Consider the following 17,080-nt stretch of genomic DNA (forward strand, 5'->3'; position numbering starts at 1 on the left):
TTGCTTCTGGTTTGAAGCAAAGCTTCAGATTCCAGCAAGGGCCCAGAGGCCAGAAAAAGACGCGGCACCTGCACTGCTGCACATGACATGTCCACCAACGGACGAGGTCGCACGTGTTTTAACCTTATTAAGCTTAAACTGGATGGCAGCTCCAGCAGTTAAAGCCCGGATCTTCAATCGGCATTTCAGGCTGGTTCTATCATCGTTTCGTACCCCAAAAAAAAGGGAGTTGTGCTCGCTAAGCAACGCTGCATCATTGCATTGCAGATATGGAGTTGACCTTGGAGCTTGCATCATTGCGTGAAGGGCAGTGCCCACAGCTTTCCGGCGACATGTTTGGTCTCGCGATGACATTGACCTCTGAACTACAAGAAGTAGGGGAAGGTGGACGTAAATGCATCGCAACAAGCGTGACGAACTGACGATGATGATATAGTGGTAGATAGATATATTAGATTGCTTGTCTTGGCATGGCACGACCGATCCTTTTCCTGCCATTTTTTACAGGAAAGGATCGGCATCCGTTACACGTAGAAATATATAGAAATAATAATACAGGGGCAGCAAGGCAGCGGGACGGATCAGCCCATCGCAGCCCGTACAAAACAAGGACTACCAACCAGGCTTTCCTTCCTCGGCCCACGACCGCTAAAGAGGGCCACTCCACCGCATTGCCCGCAGCGAGTAGCGGGCCACATATATCTTCAGTCGGTGCCGTCGGACTGGGGCAGGTTGGGGTGGGCGGAGAAGTAGGCGAGGAGGCCCAGCAGCGGGGCGTTGATGTAGGTGGTGGGCTCGGACTGCTGGAAGACGGCCCGAGCGTCGGGGAAGTTGTCGCTGGTGTTGCTGGGCCCGCCCACCACGGCGCCGACGAGCAGGTTGGGGTTGGGCGCGCTGCTGCCGTAGTATGCCGCGCCGGCCTTGCATCCGATCCGCGCCGGGTGCGCCGACACCGACGGCAGCGAGCTCCCGCGGTGGTGGATGCGCCGCGGGAACCGCTCCCCGTACCCCACCATGTACGACATGCGCAGCGGGTTGTCGCCCAGGATGTAGTCCACCTGGCAGCAGCAGCAGCAGCAGAGGAAAACGAGGAGGAGGTCAGTGGGTCGTCGCGGCGCGGCGAGTTTCCGGCAGGAAAACACGGCGGCGGGTTTGGTGGCGGACCTGGCGCTTGGCGACGCGGCGGAGCACGACCGGCGAGGCGGAGGAGCCGCCGCACGGCACCCGCACGTTGGCGTGGCTGGCGTAGTTGGCGTAGGCGAGCAGGAGGAACGACAGCGACGTCACGTGCTGCATGTTGCTGTTGCCCACCTTGAACAGCAGGCCACCTGCATCGTCGATATTCAGACGGTTCAGAAAGGTTCTTCTCCACAGGCTGAACTACATGACACATACATCAAGCTAAATTGTGTGGAAATTACACTAGCCATGGGGTTGGCAATGGGAGGTTGACCTGGGGAGTACTCGATCTGGGGGTGGTTGGAGATCCCCGGGAGGAGGGTGCAGATGAAGTTGTCGGCGTTCACCTGGAACGACTTGAAGAAGGAGTCCTTGCCCATCAGCACCTCCTACACAGCCAAACACCACAGCAGCAGATCCCACCATCAGCGACCAGCCGAATCACTAATCCAACATTTCATCAGTAGTGCTACTAATGATAAGTGAAAAATGACAGTGGCTTTGGCACATCCCGCTACGATCGAGGCCCGTGAGCACGGTACTGAAAAGTCGCCCACAGCGCACTGCCCGATCCCCACTGTTCGCCTGTTTTACAGCACGGCACACGACCCCATGGGCAGACCGGGCCGGGCCAGGGCCAGGGCCAGTGTGTACTGACGACCGGGACAAACATGCTCGCCTGCCTGCTTTGATCCACTAACCAGCCTATCATCACTGGCAGCGCTGATAAAAATATACTAGTAGGTTTTGGTTAACCTATCCACATAGAATCTGGCCCCAACCAAGGTCCAGCAACGTGCAGTGGGAATCTAGGATACGTTCCAATGAGGCACCCAATAATGCACACATGCTGCGCCAATCTATCTAGCCAGCCAGCCAGGCATGTGAATATGTGATGAGTACACTCTGCCACGGTGTGAGTAGCCATCGCTGATCATACGGCCATGTGGAGTGCCACGTGACAGCCAAGGATGCCAGAAAGTGCTGAATGTCTGTGTAGTCGGGCCAGAAGAATCGAGTCAGCTCACATGCTGATGCGCCGAACAAGTATTGATGCATCATAAACCCCAATGGAGAGAACAAATGCATATGCTCAGCCCGCACATATGTTCGATCTCATTGCCTAATCACCCACTGTGATGTACATCACATGATCTGCTAAGTTTTGTTATCCTAGCAGCCTTGGGACAATTATTCCTCGCCTCTGACAGTTAATCCAGACAAGACACAAGAGAACGCAGGTCATCACCCAACATGGCGTGCACGTTCAAAGGAATATCTGGTGAGTATATAGCCTCTAGGAAACTAGTATCATGATATCGAGCCGACCTTTCGTCTGATCTTTTAAAATTGCTTTTGGGCCCTAGCACAACCCAGCCCCACATGTCTGTCTTGGTCAAAAGAGCAGAGCGCGCGTGCAAAGGTTCCCCTCATGGCCGGCCTTCCAGCCCATGCATGCTCTTGCTTTACTACGCGAGCAGAGTGCCCTGCTCTCCAAGCACAGAGAAATCCTCTAGTTTAGTATATCTGCTACGGCTAATTAGTAAGAGATGCATATTCACACTGATTGTCAGGATGGCACGTCTCAAACTTGACGATGGCATGCCAAGACTGCGCATTGCCCGCTGCGGCTACCGAAAAGAAAAGATAAACTAGCACTCGTGAAAAAAAGGCGGGAAGCCGGCGCATGTGCGCGCCGCTGGGCACCAGAGGACTAGTGTCGTCGTTGCTCTTGTGTTTGTGTGTACACAAACCGAGCAGAGCAGAGCAGGGCAGAATCACGCAATGACACACGAGAAGCGGCCAAAACAGGGTCAGGCATCCCTGCGTCGACGCATCATCCTAGAGTACCTGGCTATACTACTTCACACTCTATACCATAGGTCAGCACAGCAATGCAGTGGTGGAGTGGCCGTCATGGCTAGTCAGCAACGTGCAAGAATCAAGTGCACCTACTGTGTGGTCTGTGTTACACCAAGTACAGTAACATACCCTACTACTCCTAGTCAACAGGAACATGCATGTATGTCCGTAATCTAGGAGTAGCCTAGCAGGAATGAAATGTGCATGGTACTACTGTAGTACCTTGGAGATGAGGATGTTGATGCCGGCGTGCTTGTTATCCCAGCCAAACTCGTTGATGGAGTCGCTGGCGCCGAGCGCCACCTCGTTCTTCTTGATGTAGTCGCGGTACACGCGCTGGCGCGACGCCTTGTGCAGCCACGCCGCGCCCCACAGCAGCTCGTCCTGGTAGCCGTCGTAGTCGCAGTAGCAGGGGCACACGGCCGAGTACAGGCTGCTGCTGTACGCACCACGGTACTTGTCCGCGAACTCGAACACCTTCTCATCGCAACCAAGAAGAAGAAAAATGAACATACATACTTATGTCTAATCGACGTGGCAGGTACGTGATGACGAGGCGGCTTTAATGCACTTACGGAGATGGCGCGGTCGAGGAGGCGCTTGGAGTAGGCGGGGTCGGCCTCGCGGAAGACGATGGAGCCGGCGGCGAGGGCGGCGGCGGTCTCGGCGGCGACGTCGGAGCCCGGGTGCGCCGGGTCGACCTTGTAGACGGTGCGAGGGGTGTCCATGTCCTCGGGCCGCTCCCAGCACGAGTGGTCGCGGAAGGCGTCCCCCACCTGCACGTACACTGTGTTGGGCGTCGCCGTCGCCTTCATCAGGTAGTCCGTCGCCCACCGCACCGCCGCCCGCGCCTCCCCGCCGTGCGACCCGAAGTTCTTGCCGAAGTCGATCAGCCCCCACGACATGAGCGTCGTCGTGAACGCCATCGGGAACCCGAACTTGACGTTGTCCCCCGCGTCGTAGTACCCGCCCGTCAGGTCCACCTACGCACGCACACCGCCGTGTTAACAATCAATGCAATGGAGCGCGAAAGAAGAGGAGGCGGTTCTAGTGGTGTCACTCACCCCGGCGGTGGCGCCGTCGTTGAGCGCGGAGTCGCGGCGCCAGCGGACGCGCTGGTCGGGCGGGAGGCGGCCGGAGCGCTGGCCCTCGAAGAAGAGGATGCTCTTGTGGAGGGCGTCGCCGTAGTTGTGCTGCGCGACGGCCGCCGTCGACAGGAGCAGCAGCAGCAGCATTGCCGCGGCCGCCACCATTGCCTTCCTCGCCGGCGACGCCATTGCAATCGCCTCGCTAGGTAGCTAAAGCTAGGCTTCACCGGTGTTGATGGGCGGCAGTTTAGTCGGTTGGCGCTGTGCGTGCGCGGCGGTTCGGGCGCTGGACTGCTGCTGCACTGGAGCGGCGAACGGCAAAGGATTTAATAGGGGGGGAGAGGGGGGTGGCCAGGTTTAATGGCATGTGAGGGCGAGGCTCCATGTGAGGGTGTAGCCAGAGAGGGAATGGGATGCTGGGGGCGGAGCCAGTCGCGGCGCGACACGTGCGCGTGGCAGCGTTGCGGCGCCCGGGGCGAGGACGAGGGCCGCGGCGTCCGTGGAACTGGTCCTTGTGGACGCTGCCGTGGACCGTGGTCGCTTCCGGTGCCAACCAAGGGCTACTGCCATTTGGGATTGGGAGCACAAAAGTGGTGTACCAAACCCTCAGAAATGCCTGTCTTGGGACCGATCGATATAACTTTTCTTGGAATCTCCATGGCTTCGTCCCTAATACAGTACCTGTATTCACGTGCAATCATTGGTTTACAACCTTGCAACATTTTGGACACAAAGAATGAAAAAAAAAGAGCAAATTGCAAACCTCTCACAGATGAAGAAAGTGGCTTGTCACTTTTTCCGGTTTTATCACTATGGACATTTTGGACATAAAGAATGCAAAAAACTACTTTTTCAGTTTTATCACTATAGTGCAATTTCTACGCAACTACCAATTTCCACATTTCAAAAGCCCGAAAGATGCACAATAAATCATCATTAGACTTAGCAACGAATGTGGGAAAATTAATTTCATGACCAACATTGTCATAACAAGAAATATCGGTTGGACAAAAAGTATAGGACCCAAAACAGTCATTGCAAGTGTTACATCATTTCACATCAAACGTCTGTACTCCCTCCGTCTAATGAAGAGTGTACGTTTAGCTTTAAAAATTCTTCATAAAATAATATACTTTTATCTTTTCAATGCACTATAAAATAGAAAGAAATGTATCTCTCTTATCACACGGTAATCAAGACCAATAATATTTTACACATAGTCCCCTTAATTTCTACATGTACTTAGTTCATTGGGGGTTGGATAATTAAAAAGAAGAGAGATGATTACTTGCACTTTTTCAATGCATTTTTGCTTCACTTTATAATTTGTTCTAAAATATCTATATGTACAATTTTCATCGGACAGAGGGAGTATACAATAACGTGTGCTCTCAGGGAAAACAGTGGGAGGAGAATCTCTTGATCGCCCTTGTGAATTTCATGAGGGTAGGCTAGCTAGGATAATTATGATGCATAATAGAGTATTACTTAAGTATTACTATAGGTTCATAGACTTAGGCCTTGTTTGTTTAAAAAGTCTTAGGACTTTTTTTAGTCTTAAAGAGAAAGTCCCTAGTACCTACGTGTTTGGTTCCATGTCTAAACATGGACTAGAGGTTATTAAATTACATACTAAAAGACTATGTTATCCTTATTAATGGACCGGAGGTTACTAAATGACATGCTAAAAGCAGGACCACTGTTGGAAAAAGTCTCAATGTTTCAAAAATACTCTTCCTTAGGGACTTCTTTATTTAGTCTCAAATGTCCACTTTTAATCCTTAAAAGTCCCTTATGTTTGGTTTTACATTAAAAAATCCCTGTAAACAAACACCTCCTTACTCTAAGGCTAAGTTCCTACGAAAAACGGTCTTGTTTGCTTATACATAAAGCTACAAGCTTATGGTCGCTAAATGGATTAGGTTGAGACGTGCATTTTTCTTCTAAGAGCATTTATAACCGTATTTGATAAATTTGAATCCTTAAACTTCCGTGGACGCAACCGATCAGTGACCGGGCGTCTTCGTTTTAACCTTCTATTTTTTCATCCGTTCAGGTGTACCTTTTATATATTTTTTCCATATGTTCGGTCACTTGTACTTGATTGATGAAGAAGAAAAAAAAAGAATAAATAAATAAAAAGAAAATATGATTCAGGTGTGATCGCATCCTATGTGATGGACTGACCGGACGTGTCCAGACGCATCCGTGAGTCCTCGTATCGACCTCATATTTGATATGGATATGGGGGTGTCGGTTAGTACGGACATTTGAGACGGGTATGATGGATTCAGTTGAGTCATGTTTTGTAACCAGTCAATGACTTGACCGGACGTCTGAGACGAATATAAAAGATTTAGTTGTAGATGCTCTAAGCTTCAACTTAGCAATTAGTGATCTTTGTCACTACCCTACTTGTTGCATTGCATATACACTAACACCCCGTTTGGGTCGCATAACTCAGCAGTTAGTTTTATAAATTGGAAATGAACACGGTAAACATCAATTGTTAGGCCGCACAAATAATCGGAATTGGAATTGTAACCCAATTCCAAATGAACATGTGGGGGGCTAGAATATGTGCATCTCGGTCAAATGATTAGAGGTCTCAATTTTGCCGAAATGACCATGCCACCTATGTATACGCAATAAAAAAAATATGGTACTGCATTACAACTGTAAATTATTGGTAATACAAGTACTAATGTACTATATTAAGAAATATTATTATCTTTCAAACATGATTATTATGCATATATAAATTTTTTTGTAATATTATGCATATACAAATATATTTTTGTAATAACGGTAAAAATAAAATAACTATATATAATCCAAAACCATGTGGATATCATTACATACACAAATAAATTACATATATTTGGTAAAAAAAACAGATACAAAAATACATACTTCTAAATATGCACTAAATGTAATAAAAATCTATATAATCCATATTTAGGAATGATGTAATAGAAAATATAGTGTTATAACATATATGGTAAGTTACCTTAATATAAACACACATTAGATATGCACGCACGTTTATACATATGACAATATTCTTACGTCATATGATTTTCACATGTCTATAGTAATTTACCTACTTTTCTTGTACATATGTAATAATACATACAAAAAATATGAGAGTACAATAACTATAATGCCTCGAAATGATGAACCAAACAAACTTTGGAATCATCTTTAGGGCATCTCCATCGCCGTCCCCCTTCAGCACGGCTCTCCCCTCCCGTCGTCGCCAGATGAGTCCGCCGCGTGAAGCCCGCACCGAAGGACGGTGGCGGCGGGGCTCTGTGCACGCACGGCGGCCTCGGCTGCGACGTGAGCCCGTGGTGGTGGGACGCTCGTCCTCGGTGTCTCCGGCCAGCGTGGTGGTTGTCCGGCATGGTGTCCTCGTCCTCTCACATGTGATGGTTTGTCGGTTGCTCGTGGCTGCCTCGACGCGACGGCGTCTTGAGGTGTCAGATCTGGCCGCGGTGGCCTTGGCCCGATCTGGCCCGTCGGCTCCGGTCAGCAGTGAGGTTGGTGGTCCTGCGTGGTGGTGGCGTTGTTGCCGTGTAGGAGGTGCTTGGGCCAGTGGGTTCGCGGTACGGCGGCGCTGGGGTTCCCCGTCTTCGTCTAGCAACGCGAGGCTCTCAAGGTATTGTGGCACCACGCGAAAGCCAACGGCGCGGCGTGTGCAGATGTCGCTTTCCTCTTAGGGTCGTCATGGAGCTCTCCGACCTCTTCCGCTCTCGGGTCAGTTTTTCGGGTGAAAGCCTAGGTCCTGTGGTGCAGGGCCGGACGATGGCGTTGATCCATGTCGCTCCCCCTCTTGAGGGCTTCGTCTTAAAGATCGTGATTCCTTGCATGCTTTCCCGGGGCTGGACTTGCACGACATCGCGGCAAGTGGTCGGCGATGCGAGAGGTACTCGATGGAGGGGGCCTAGAGGTGGAGCGGTGTTACTTCCTCCGCATTGACGACGTCACATGTCGACGACATGGCGTTATGGAGTCTCGACGACGCTGCACGTAGGTGGACTCTCGCAGGAGGTTGTCGCTGTCTGGCATCGTGGTGATGTCGACGACGGGTCTCAGAAGGTCGATGCGTGAGTAACTGCCCTGAAGATAGATCGGTGGAAGACAGCGATGGACGCCTATGAGAGTGTGCGGGACCGGTGTGTTCCCCAGATCCGACAATGTGGCTTGGCTGGGGCCTCCGGTTTTAGATGTTAGGCTTTGTTGTGAGGTCTGTTTGGTATTCGTCTTGGACTATCAACACCTCTTCATCAAATGGATAGGAGTAGCGACGGATGTTGCCAAGATGGTGGCTTCAGACTTACTCATGTATTACTTTGTAAGATTTTTGTGAATAATTAATATATTGTCTACATGCATCGCCCAGATGCACAAGACGGGGGTCCTCCTCCTTTTAAAAAAAATCTTTAGGGCATCTCCAGTTGTCCCACACGAGGCCCCCCAGGACAACTTTTTGTGCGTCGGCGGTTAAAAAAATGCCCAGTCGTACCCCCAAGCTCTCTTTTGTGTCGGATTTGCCCGAAAAATCATTCGGCGATCCCACCCCAAACCCAACCTACCGGGGGCGTCTCGGGGCGCCGACGCTATTTTTCGCATGCCAAAACCCCACAGGTTAGCCTCTCTCCTCACTCTCTCTTCTCTTTTCCTCACAGGCCCACCACGTGCACGCACACCCACCACGGAACAGCTTTGTCCACCCACGGCGTCGACCACCCCAGTCCTTCCTCACGCTCCCGACCACGAATGTCAGCGCCTCCTCGGTCGTGTACCGGCGCCGGCGGCCACGTCGAAGAAGTCGACCACGCACGCGCGAGGGTCGCCGGCATGCTGGCGCAGCCCGGCCTCGAGCCTCGCAAGCATGGCGGCAACGAACAATGCATCCCCCGCGCCTGCCCCGTAGGGCGTCTCCAGCCGGTGCAGCTGATACATCTTCAACGTATCTATAATTTTTTGTTTGTTCCATGTTGATATATTATCATTCCATAATACTTTGGGGGTATTTATTACCATTTTATATTACTTTTTAGCACTAACCTATTGACCTAATGCGCGGTGTCAATTGTTGTTTTCTATGTTTTTCACTTTTCAGGTTTACCATAACAAACGAAGTCCAATTGACCTAAAAAAATTTGAACATTTTTTCTGGACCAGATGAAGACCACCAAGCATTGGAACAAAGTTGGGGGCCACACGAGGGCCCCATAAGCCAAACCGGCGCGGCATGTGTGTGTTGTGCTGGCTTGTGGGCCCCTCGAGGCCCTCCTGACTAGGTTGTGTGGATTATAAATTCTCAGATAACCTAAAATCCCCACATGCAATCCAGAAACACTTTTTACGCTGCAGCAAGTCTCTCTTCTGATGGGAGGCCATCTGGAGCTTCGTTCCAGCCCCCTATCGGAGGGGGGATCAATCACGGAGGGCCTTTTCATCAACCTTGTTATCCTCATGATGATGTGTGGGTAGTTTATTACAAACCTACGGGTCCATAGTTAGTACAAACATGAGAATCTCTCTCTCTTGATCTTCAACATAATGATAATCGCATCTTCACTTTGATCCACGTGATGTAATTCTTTTTGTGCGGTGCGTTTATTGGGATCCGATGAATTATGAGTTTGTGTTTAGATTATTCATGATAAAAATTTGAGTCTTCTCCGAATACTTATATGATTTTTATTTGCATGATTATGATAGCTTCGTAATTCTCTCCGATCTACTAAAATAGTTTGACCAACTAGATTGATATTTCTTTGGTGAGAGAGGTGTGTTGTAGTAGGTTCAACCTGGCGAATTTCTATAACTAAGTGACAGAAGGGGACAAGATGCGTCTTTGTGTTGCTCGTACTAAATATAAAACGATGGGGTTTATTTATATTGCTTGAGTTTACTTTATCTACATCATGTCATTGTTCTCCATGCATTATTCTATTTTACTTAATACTTTATATGCATGTTGCATAGCGGTCGATGAGTGGAGTAATAGTAGTAGGTGCAGGAAGGAGTCGGCCTATTTGTTTATGGACGCGATGCCTATATACACATGATCATTGTTGTGAATATCGCATAACTTTCCGCTATTCTGTCAATTGCTCAACAGTAATTTGTTTACCCACTGTGTGTTATTTTTCATGAGAGATGCCATTAGGGAAAACTATGGCCCCCGGGTCTATTCCCAACATATTTACAAAACCTTCAATACCTTGCTGTCATTTACTTGCTTTTATTTTATTTTGCTATTTACAACTATCTATAATTATCTACACACCCCACTCGCTTGCAAATAATAAGTACAAGGGGATTAACAACCATCTTGCCCGCGTTGGGTGCAAGTTGTTTGTTCTTTTGCGTGCAAACGCTGAAGATGGTTGTGGTTGATATTCCTATTGGTTCGATAAACCTTGCTTTCATAACTGAAGGAAATACTTACCCACATTGTGTTGCGATAACCCGTTCCCTTCACAGAAGACCCAACGCAGATCACAAGTATCAACGGCTCGACGGACACAACGTGGTGGAAGCGGGGCACGTTCACCCGGAGACTTCATCCTCTACCTGTGCGGGCTGGGGCTGGGAGACAAGCATGCGAAGGATATCATCCGCCGGCCCGTAGAGTGCGCCAAGCTGAGGCGAGGCGGGTGAATGCCAACACAGTGGCGGGCGCAGACTTGCACATCGGCGGGCGCAATGGAGATGGGCGAGGACCAAAAGTAGAAGGTCGCCCGGGAGGGTGGTGATGCGGTCGGCTCGTCCGCCGGCAGGACCTGGCTCCGGCGAGGCTCCGAGCTCCTCCGCGTGACTCAATGCAGGCGGGTTCAAGTCGAGAGCTCTAGCAAGTGGCCTCTTGGGTGGGGGTACCGCTGGAAAAAATCCAGCCCCCAAAGAAAAAAATTCGTCGGCACAAATCCACGAGGCTTAAAGAACGCCTCCTCAGGGGCACAACAGCTGGAGATGCTCTTACTACTATGTACTATCTTTGTTGTGAAATTCTAATGTAGTTCAAGCATCTAAATTGACTTTGATCTTCAATTATATCTCTTTTGTATTTATCATTAACAATTCAAAAATTGCGATCCAAACCGACTCTGGGGTATTCAAAACAATGTGCCCCTCTAGCATTGTGTCAAGCTCGAACCCTAGCACATCGTCGCCCCATCAATATTGTCATCGTGAATGCCATCTCCATTGTTGAGGTGGTTTGAATTCTCATTTGAACTGGCTTGATACATTTTAGCCTAAATGGAGCGAGGGAAGAGACATGAGCAATATTCTATACGAGGAGGACGTGGGCTAGTAAGGGAAACATGGTCCAACATGAGTTGTTGGCGTCGGTCCAATACACTATAGTAGGAAAAATCATTGCTTTTAGAACAAAGTTGTTTTTCACAACAAATCGACTCACCGTAGGGACGGACTCACCAACTTAGATTCCCTATAGGATCAATGCTTATATGTTTTACCATATGTTCACATGAGTCTACAAATATTGGCATACTAGTATTTACTACTTACTACCAAGTACTTGGTACCTTTTTTATATGTAACGTCATGATACATATTCTAGAGAAGAATGTGAGGATGTATTTCCTTGACATTATGATCGTTGATTGTGAAAAGAAACAAAAGCAAAAGCCATTTCCGATCAAATTTGCTAAGTTAGTATGCATACAAATTAAGGAGTTGGACAGAGGTAAGAGCATCTTTAATAGATGATGTAAAATACATCATCCAATTATGCTTTGAGTAAAATTTACATCATTAGAAAATGAGTTTTAAAATCACTAAAAACCTCAAAATCAAACAAATGATGCAACATAGGGCACTAGTGCTCCAGTATGTGATGTAAAATAGGGCACCCGCATAGCAACCGCTCCACAATTTCATACATATTTGAATCAAATAACACAAAAATCATCTCAAATAAATCCTAAGACGAACATAACAATGATTTCATAAATCCACTACATGAAAATATTACATAATTTATCAAATCCACAAGATCAAATGCAGCACAAATACAACAAAGTTCATGCAAAAAAAACAACAAACATAGAGATGAAACTAGGGGTTTTGTTACCCATGACATCCTTAATTTTCGAGACCATTGTGTCAATGTCATGGTACACGTGCATAAATCGTTCATTTCAACCTTGCCTTCTACTCAGCCGAACCGATCCTCCCATGAGGTGTATTCCAAATTTTGTCCACGTTCATTCTCAATGATCATGTTATGCATATTCACGCAAGCTATCATGGTGTACGAAAGGTTCTCTTGATCCCAAAACCTTGCCGGTCCTCGCACAATAGTAAATTGGGATTGCAAAATCCCAAAAGCCCTCTTGACATCTTTTCTCGCCGCCGATTGAGCATTATGAAAATAAAGTTATTTCTTACCTTGGGGACTAGAGTTTGGCTTCACGAAAGTATCCTGTCTCAAATGGATCCCATCTGTAGGGTTGTACTCATAGTTGTATGTGCGACCATTTGCTTGGAAGGTCACCGATGGTGCTTCTCCATTGCCTAGCTTTGCAAAAAGAGCTGATCGATTGAGCACATTGATGTCACTGCAAAATCCAAGCATCCCCGACATATGTATGCCAAGATCATGTCTCTTGATCGTCTACAACCTTATGAATGATGGTTTTGCGTCAACTGAATTGTCCATGCCATGTCGCAGGATAGTTTTTCGACTTCCAGCATATGCATCAACGGAGCCAAGCTTACGTGGAGGCTCACAAACTTTGTTCATTTCCAAAAGTGTTTCTGTGTCCTAATTGGGTGATCTCAAATAATCTTGATCGAATACTTCTACCACTGTCTTTGCAAATTGTTTAACAAAAATATAGAAATGCTCCCTTTCATTGCAAAATTATTATCAAAGAAATCTACCGAAACACCATATGTCATCATGTGCAATGCGGGTAGTGACCTTCTTCTCGGTGCTATGTCCAAGCAATCCGGTGCAATTCCTATGAAGGAATAGGTCATGTTTCTCAACAATGTGAAGAAACAAATCCTTCATCTAAATCAGTGTTGAAAATACCTATGTGGAAAAAATGGTTTACGAGAAAAATAGATGTGCATCAATCTTTCATGGGCCTCTAGCCATTCTGTTCGTATGAACTCGTGACCAAACATGAAATCCCCATGCTTCGGACTCTTGTTCTTGTGCATCATCACGAGCAAAGCAATGCCATTTTCCTCAACTAAATCATATTCCTCATCCAACGAGGAATCGTCCCAAATAGAGGGGTTACGTGAGCTCATATATATAATACTCCATAAGAGTATGTCTTCATGCACGATAAAAAAACTGACAAGTTCGGGATATTTTTACCTTGTGCATATTTTGTTGAACACCTTGTGCGCGAGGATGATGAAATCGGGTGGCTGCTTGTCGAAGCAAAGATGGTAGTCGCGCGAGTCACAAAGACATCTTCGCCTTGTTGACGCGTGCCGGTTCGGTGATGCCCGTAATTTTGGCAACATGTTGTTGGCAACAACGACCAAAGCAGCGGTCGCTCGTCTCGATCGTGGAGGTCGCGCAAATGCCCATGATAGCTCTGATGGCCAGAAATCCCACGCCGAACAACAATCACGAGTTGCGGGGGGCAGGACGGGCGGCGGTGCTTTGGTCAACAATCGAATCGTCCAAAACTATGTAGCGGAGGATCCAAATTGCCGCGGCGAGGGGACCTTTGGCGGTCGCCTATGGGGGATGGGTGTGGGGCGGCGGGGTCATGGTGGACCCTGGCCAGGACGGACAAGCCGTGGCCATAACCTTGTCGGGCAAAATCGCGGGCAGTGCTAATCGGGTGGAGGAGTGGGCGCGCGACGGCAATTTTCCGTGCGGCAATGGGGTTGCACGCATGACTGCTCCCGTTTTTCTCGAGCGGCACCCTGCTGCCATAATTTACGTCACGCCCCATCTTCTAATAGTTATATTTGCGTCTACATCATATACTTGAGCATCATTTTTGCCCCTCTTGTGATGTAAAAGTCTATTGTGGGAACGGCGTTGCTATGGAGGTTAGGGCCATGGGTAAGATCATGTCAGAAAAACTTGCCCATCCAGACGTCGTATGTCTGTCCCTTGGGAGAGTATGGTGCCCGATCAAAGGCATCAGTTGCAGGGAGGTGGGGGAGAACGTGTTCCTGATCACATTCCACCAGGAGTTGGGGAAGAGGAAGGCGCTAGACAATGGCCCATGGATGTTCGATAAGGATCTGGTAGTGGTGGAGGAGTTCGATCCAAGCAAGAGGATAGAAGACTATGCCTTTAATAATATTCCAATCTGGGTCCGAGTGTTCAACCTTCCCCTAGGTATGATGAATCTCGTGTCGGCCGAAGAGATCGGCAATATCATTGGGCAGTTTGTGGAACCAGACACTGGGTCAGATGGGAGTGCGATTGGGAGGTTTATGCGGGTAAAGATCAAGATGTGCATTGACACACCGATCATAAGGGGTTTTACCCTTGAGGATGACGAGGGAGACGTGGAGAAGCGATCTATGCTTAAGGGGAAGGAGAAGGTAGGGAACATGAAGGGGGACGACGAGGAAGGAGGATGGTGCAGGTTTGAGTATGAGTTCTTACCAGATTTTTGCTACACATGTGGCCGGATTGGACATGGAGAGAAAGATTGCGCTACTAAGCTGCAGAAAGGAGATACTAAGAAGTATGGCAGGTGGCTTCGCGCTGACTTAGGGCAACGGAGGAGCGGATCGGATGATGGAAATTGGAGGAGCACATGAAGGTTTGGAGGTGGTAGTAGGAGCTATGGTTTCAATAAAACTGGTGGGAGGACTGGTAGTGGCAGCGAGAGCTTGTCATGGCGTAAGAGCGACTCACGATCAAGCGGGGAAGGACAGGGTAAGTATGTGTGCGAAGAGGAAGTAACCAGTCCATCTAAAAGGGCAATAAACAAGCAGAAAGCAGGGATCCCAAAAAAACTGAATATGTATGTGGCAGGAAAGACCCAAAACCAGGGTTTATTGGAGGGTCAGGGTACAAGGGGAGAATTGGAAAAACACGATGTAGCTCAGTTGCAGTCCTCTCATATGATGATCGAACACGCAGCGGAGATTGGTGGCACGCAGGAAGGGAAGGAACACAAGGTGGCGCCAGATGGTTCCAAGGGTCAAGAGGTAGGGAGTGGAGAGGGCACTAACCCAGAACGGAGGAAATATAAGAAGATTCAGAGGAAGGACCAGAAGGTAGACGATGAGCAACGAAGGGAGATGGTGATTGGGCACAAGAGGAGCAGGGTGGAGGACGCGTGAGTGAAGGAGCAAAAGAAAGGTAGAGTGCAGGCTGGGGAGGAGGGAATTCTAAGGAAGGAAGGTGAAGTGGAGGCACAGAACGACACAAACAATAGCACATCGGTCGGGCTGCTGGAGCAGCCCCGCCGGGAGCAATGAAAATCATAGGATGGAACTGTCGGGAATTGGGAACGGCCCGACAGTTCGTAGTCTCCTCGAGCTGGGGAGAAAGGAGGATCCTGATGTGCTGTTTTTAGCGGAAACGAAGCTCTCGAAGAAAGAACTGGAGAAGTTTAGGTGGTTGTTGGGTCTAGCAAATATGATTGCTTGGAACCCGGAAGGAAGAAGCCGGGGCATTGTGATGTTTTGGAGGAGGGGAGTGGACATTACCCTGAGAACGTATGGTAGGAGGCATGTTGATGTGGATGTTAAGGAGGATGATGGAAGGGTCTGGAGGTTGACAGGGATGTATGGTGAGTCGGCCACGGAGCGCAAAATGGAGACATGGTGAAATCTGAAGATTCTCGGCCAGCAGCATCAGGATGGGAGGCCATTGATCTGCTTGGGTGTCTTCAATGAGATCGTGACATGCGCGATGAGAAATGCGGCGGGGCGGCTAGGCCCCAAAATCTTATGGAAAATTTCAGGGTGGCATTGGAGAGGTGTGATCTGAGTGACATAGGCTTTATGAGGGACAACTTCACTTGGAGGAAGCACAGCAGGGTGCTAGATAACTACATATGCGAGCGACTAGACCGGGCTACTGCTAATACAACATGGTGTGAGATGTTCCCCGACTTTGTTGTGTTGAATGGTGATCCCCACCACTCGGATCACAGGTCTGTTATCGTTAACACCTTTGGAGATCGGGGGAGGAGACTAGGCGGGGACAGAGGTTTTCGTTTTGAGGCATGGTGGCTTCAAGAGGGTGGCTACAGTGATGAAATTCACGAAGCTTGGGAGGAAGGATGGTGGGAGGGACATGCTTGTGTGGCCCATGCAATGAGGAACGTGGCTGGCAGAATGAAGAAGTGGCACGAGGAGGTGATAGGGGAGTTGGAAGGGAGGATTAAGAAGGCAAAGAGGGATATGGAGAGGTGTATGTGCTCTCAGGTCTCGGAGGAAAAAGTCAGAGAGGAGGCGAGGCTGCGATGTGTAGTGCAAGATCTTGAGGAGAAGAAAAATACGAAAGCTAAACAGAGATCACATGTGGACTGGTTGAGGGACGGCAATCGGAATACCCGCTATTTCATGGCGTTTGCCTCTTCTCGTAGGAAAACAAACCGAGTAAAGGAGTTGAAGAAGGAAGATGGCTCGGTGGTGAAGGAGGGAGAGGAACTAAATAACTATGTGCTCTTTTTTTTCAGGACCTTTTTTCCTCTAGTGCTGGCAACAGAGTAGATGAACTCACTGATAAGGTACAACCTCGGCTCATGGACGCCATGTGCACGATGCTTGATATGGAATTCACCCGAGAGGAGATTAAGGCAGCGTTGGACCACATTGGGGACTTGAAGGCGCCGGGGCCAGATGGGATGCCTGCCATTGTCTATAAGCGACATTGGCATTTCATGGGAGATAAAATTGTCGCCGAAGTCCTTGCTGTGCTCAATGGCGGTGCATTGCTGGAAGGATGGAATGACACAAATGTG

The 17,080-nt window shown here is 48.6% G+C and overlaps 1 protein-coding gene across 1 annotated transcript; it reads right to left on the reverse strand.

Moving 5' to 3' along the window:
• Positions 1–433: 433 nt before the first annotated feature.
• LOC123408823 (endoglucanase 17) lies at positions 434–4,457 on the reverse strand. The gene is made up of 6 exons (XM_045101863.1): positions 4,107–4,457; positions 3,618–4,025; positions 3,265–3,519; positions 1,454–1,568; positions 1,165–1,328; positions 434–1,058 (listed from the first exon to the last, which is right to left on the reverse strand). Exons 1-6 carry the CDS (start codon positions 4,317–4,319, stop codon positions 705–707), a joined length of 1,509 nt encoding a protein of 502 aa, XP_044957798.1. The 5' UTR covers positions 4,320–4,457; the 3' UTR covers positions 434–704.
• Positions 4,458–17,080: the final 12,623 nt, after the last annotated feature.

Source organism: Hordeum vulgare, chromosome 7H, assembly GCF_904849725.1.
Source record: "Hordeum vulgare subsp. vulgare chromosome 7H, MorexV3_pseudomolecules_assembly, whole genome shotgun sequence".
NCBI lineage: Eukaryota > Viridiplantae > Streptophyta > Magnoliopsida > Poales > Poaceae > Hordeum > Hordeum vulgare.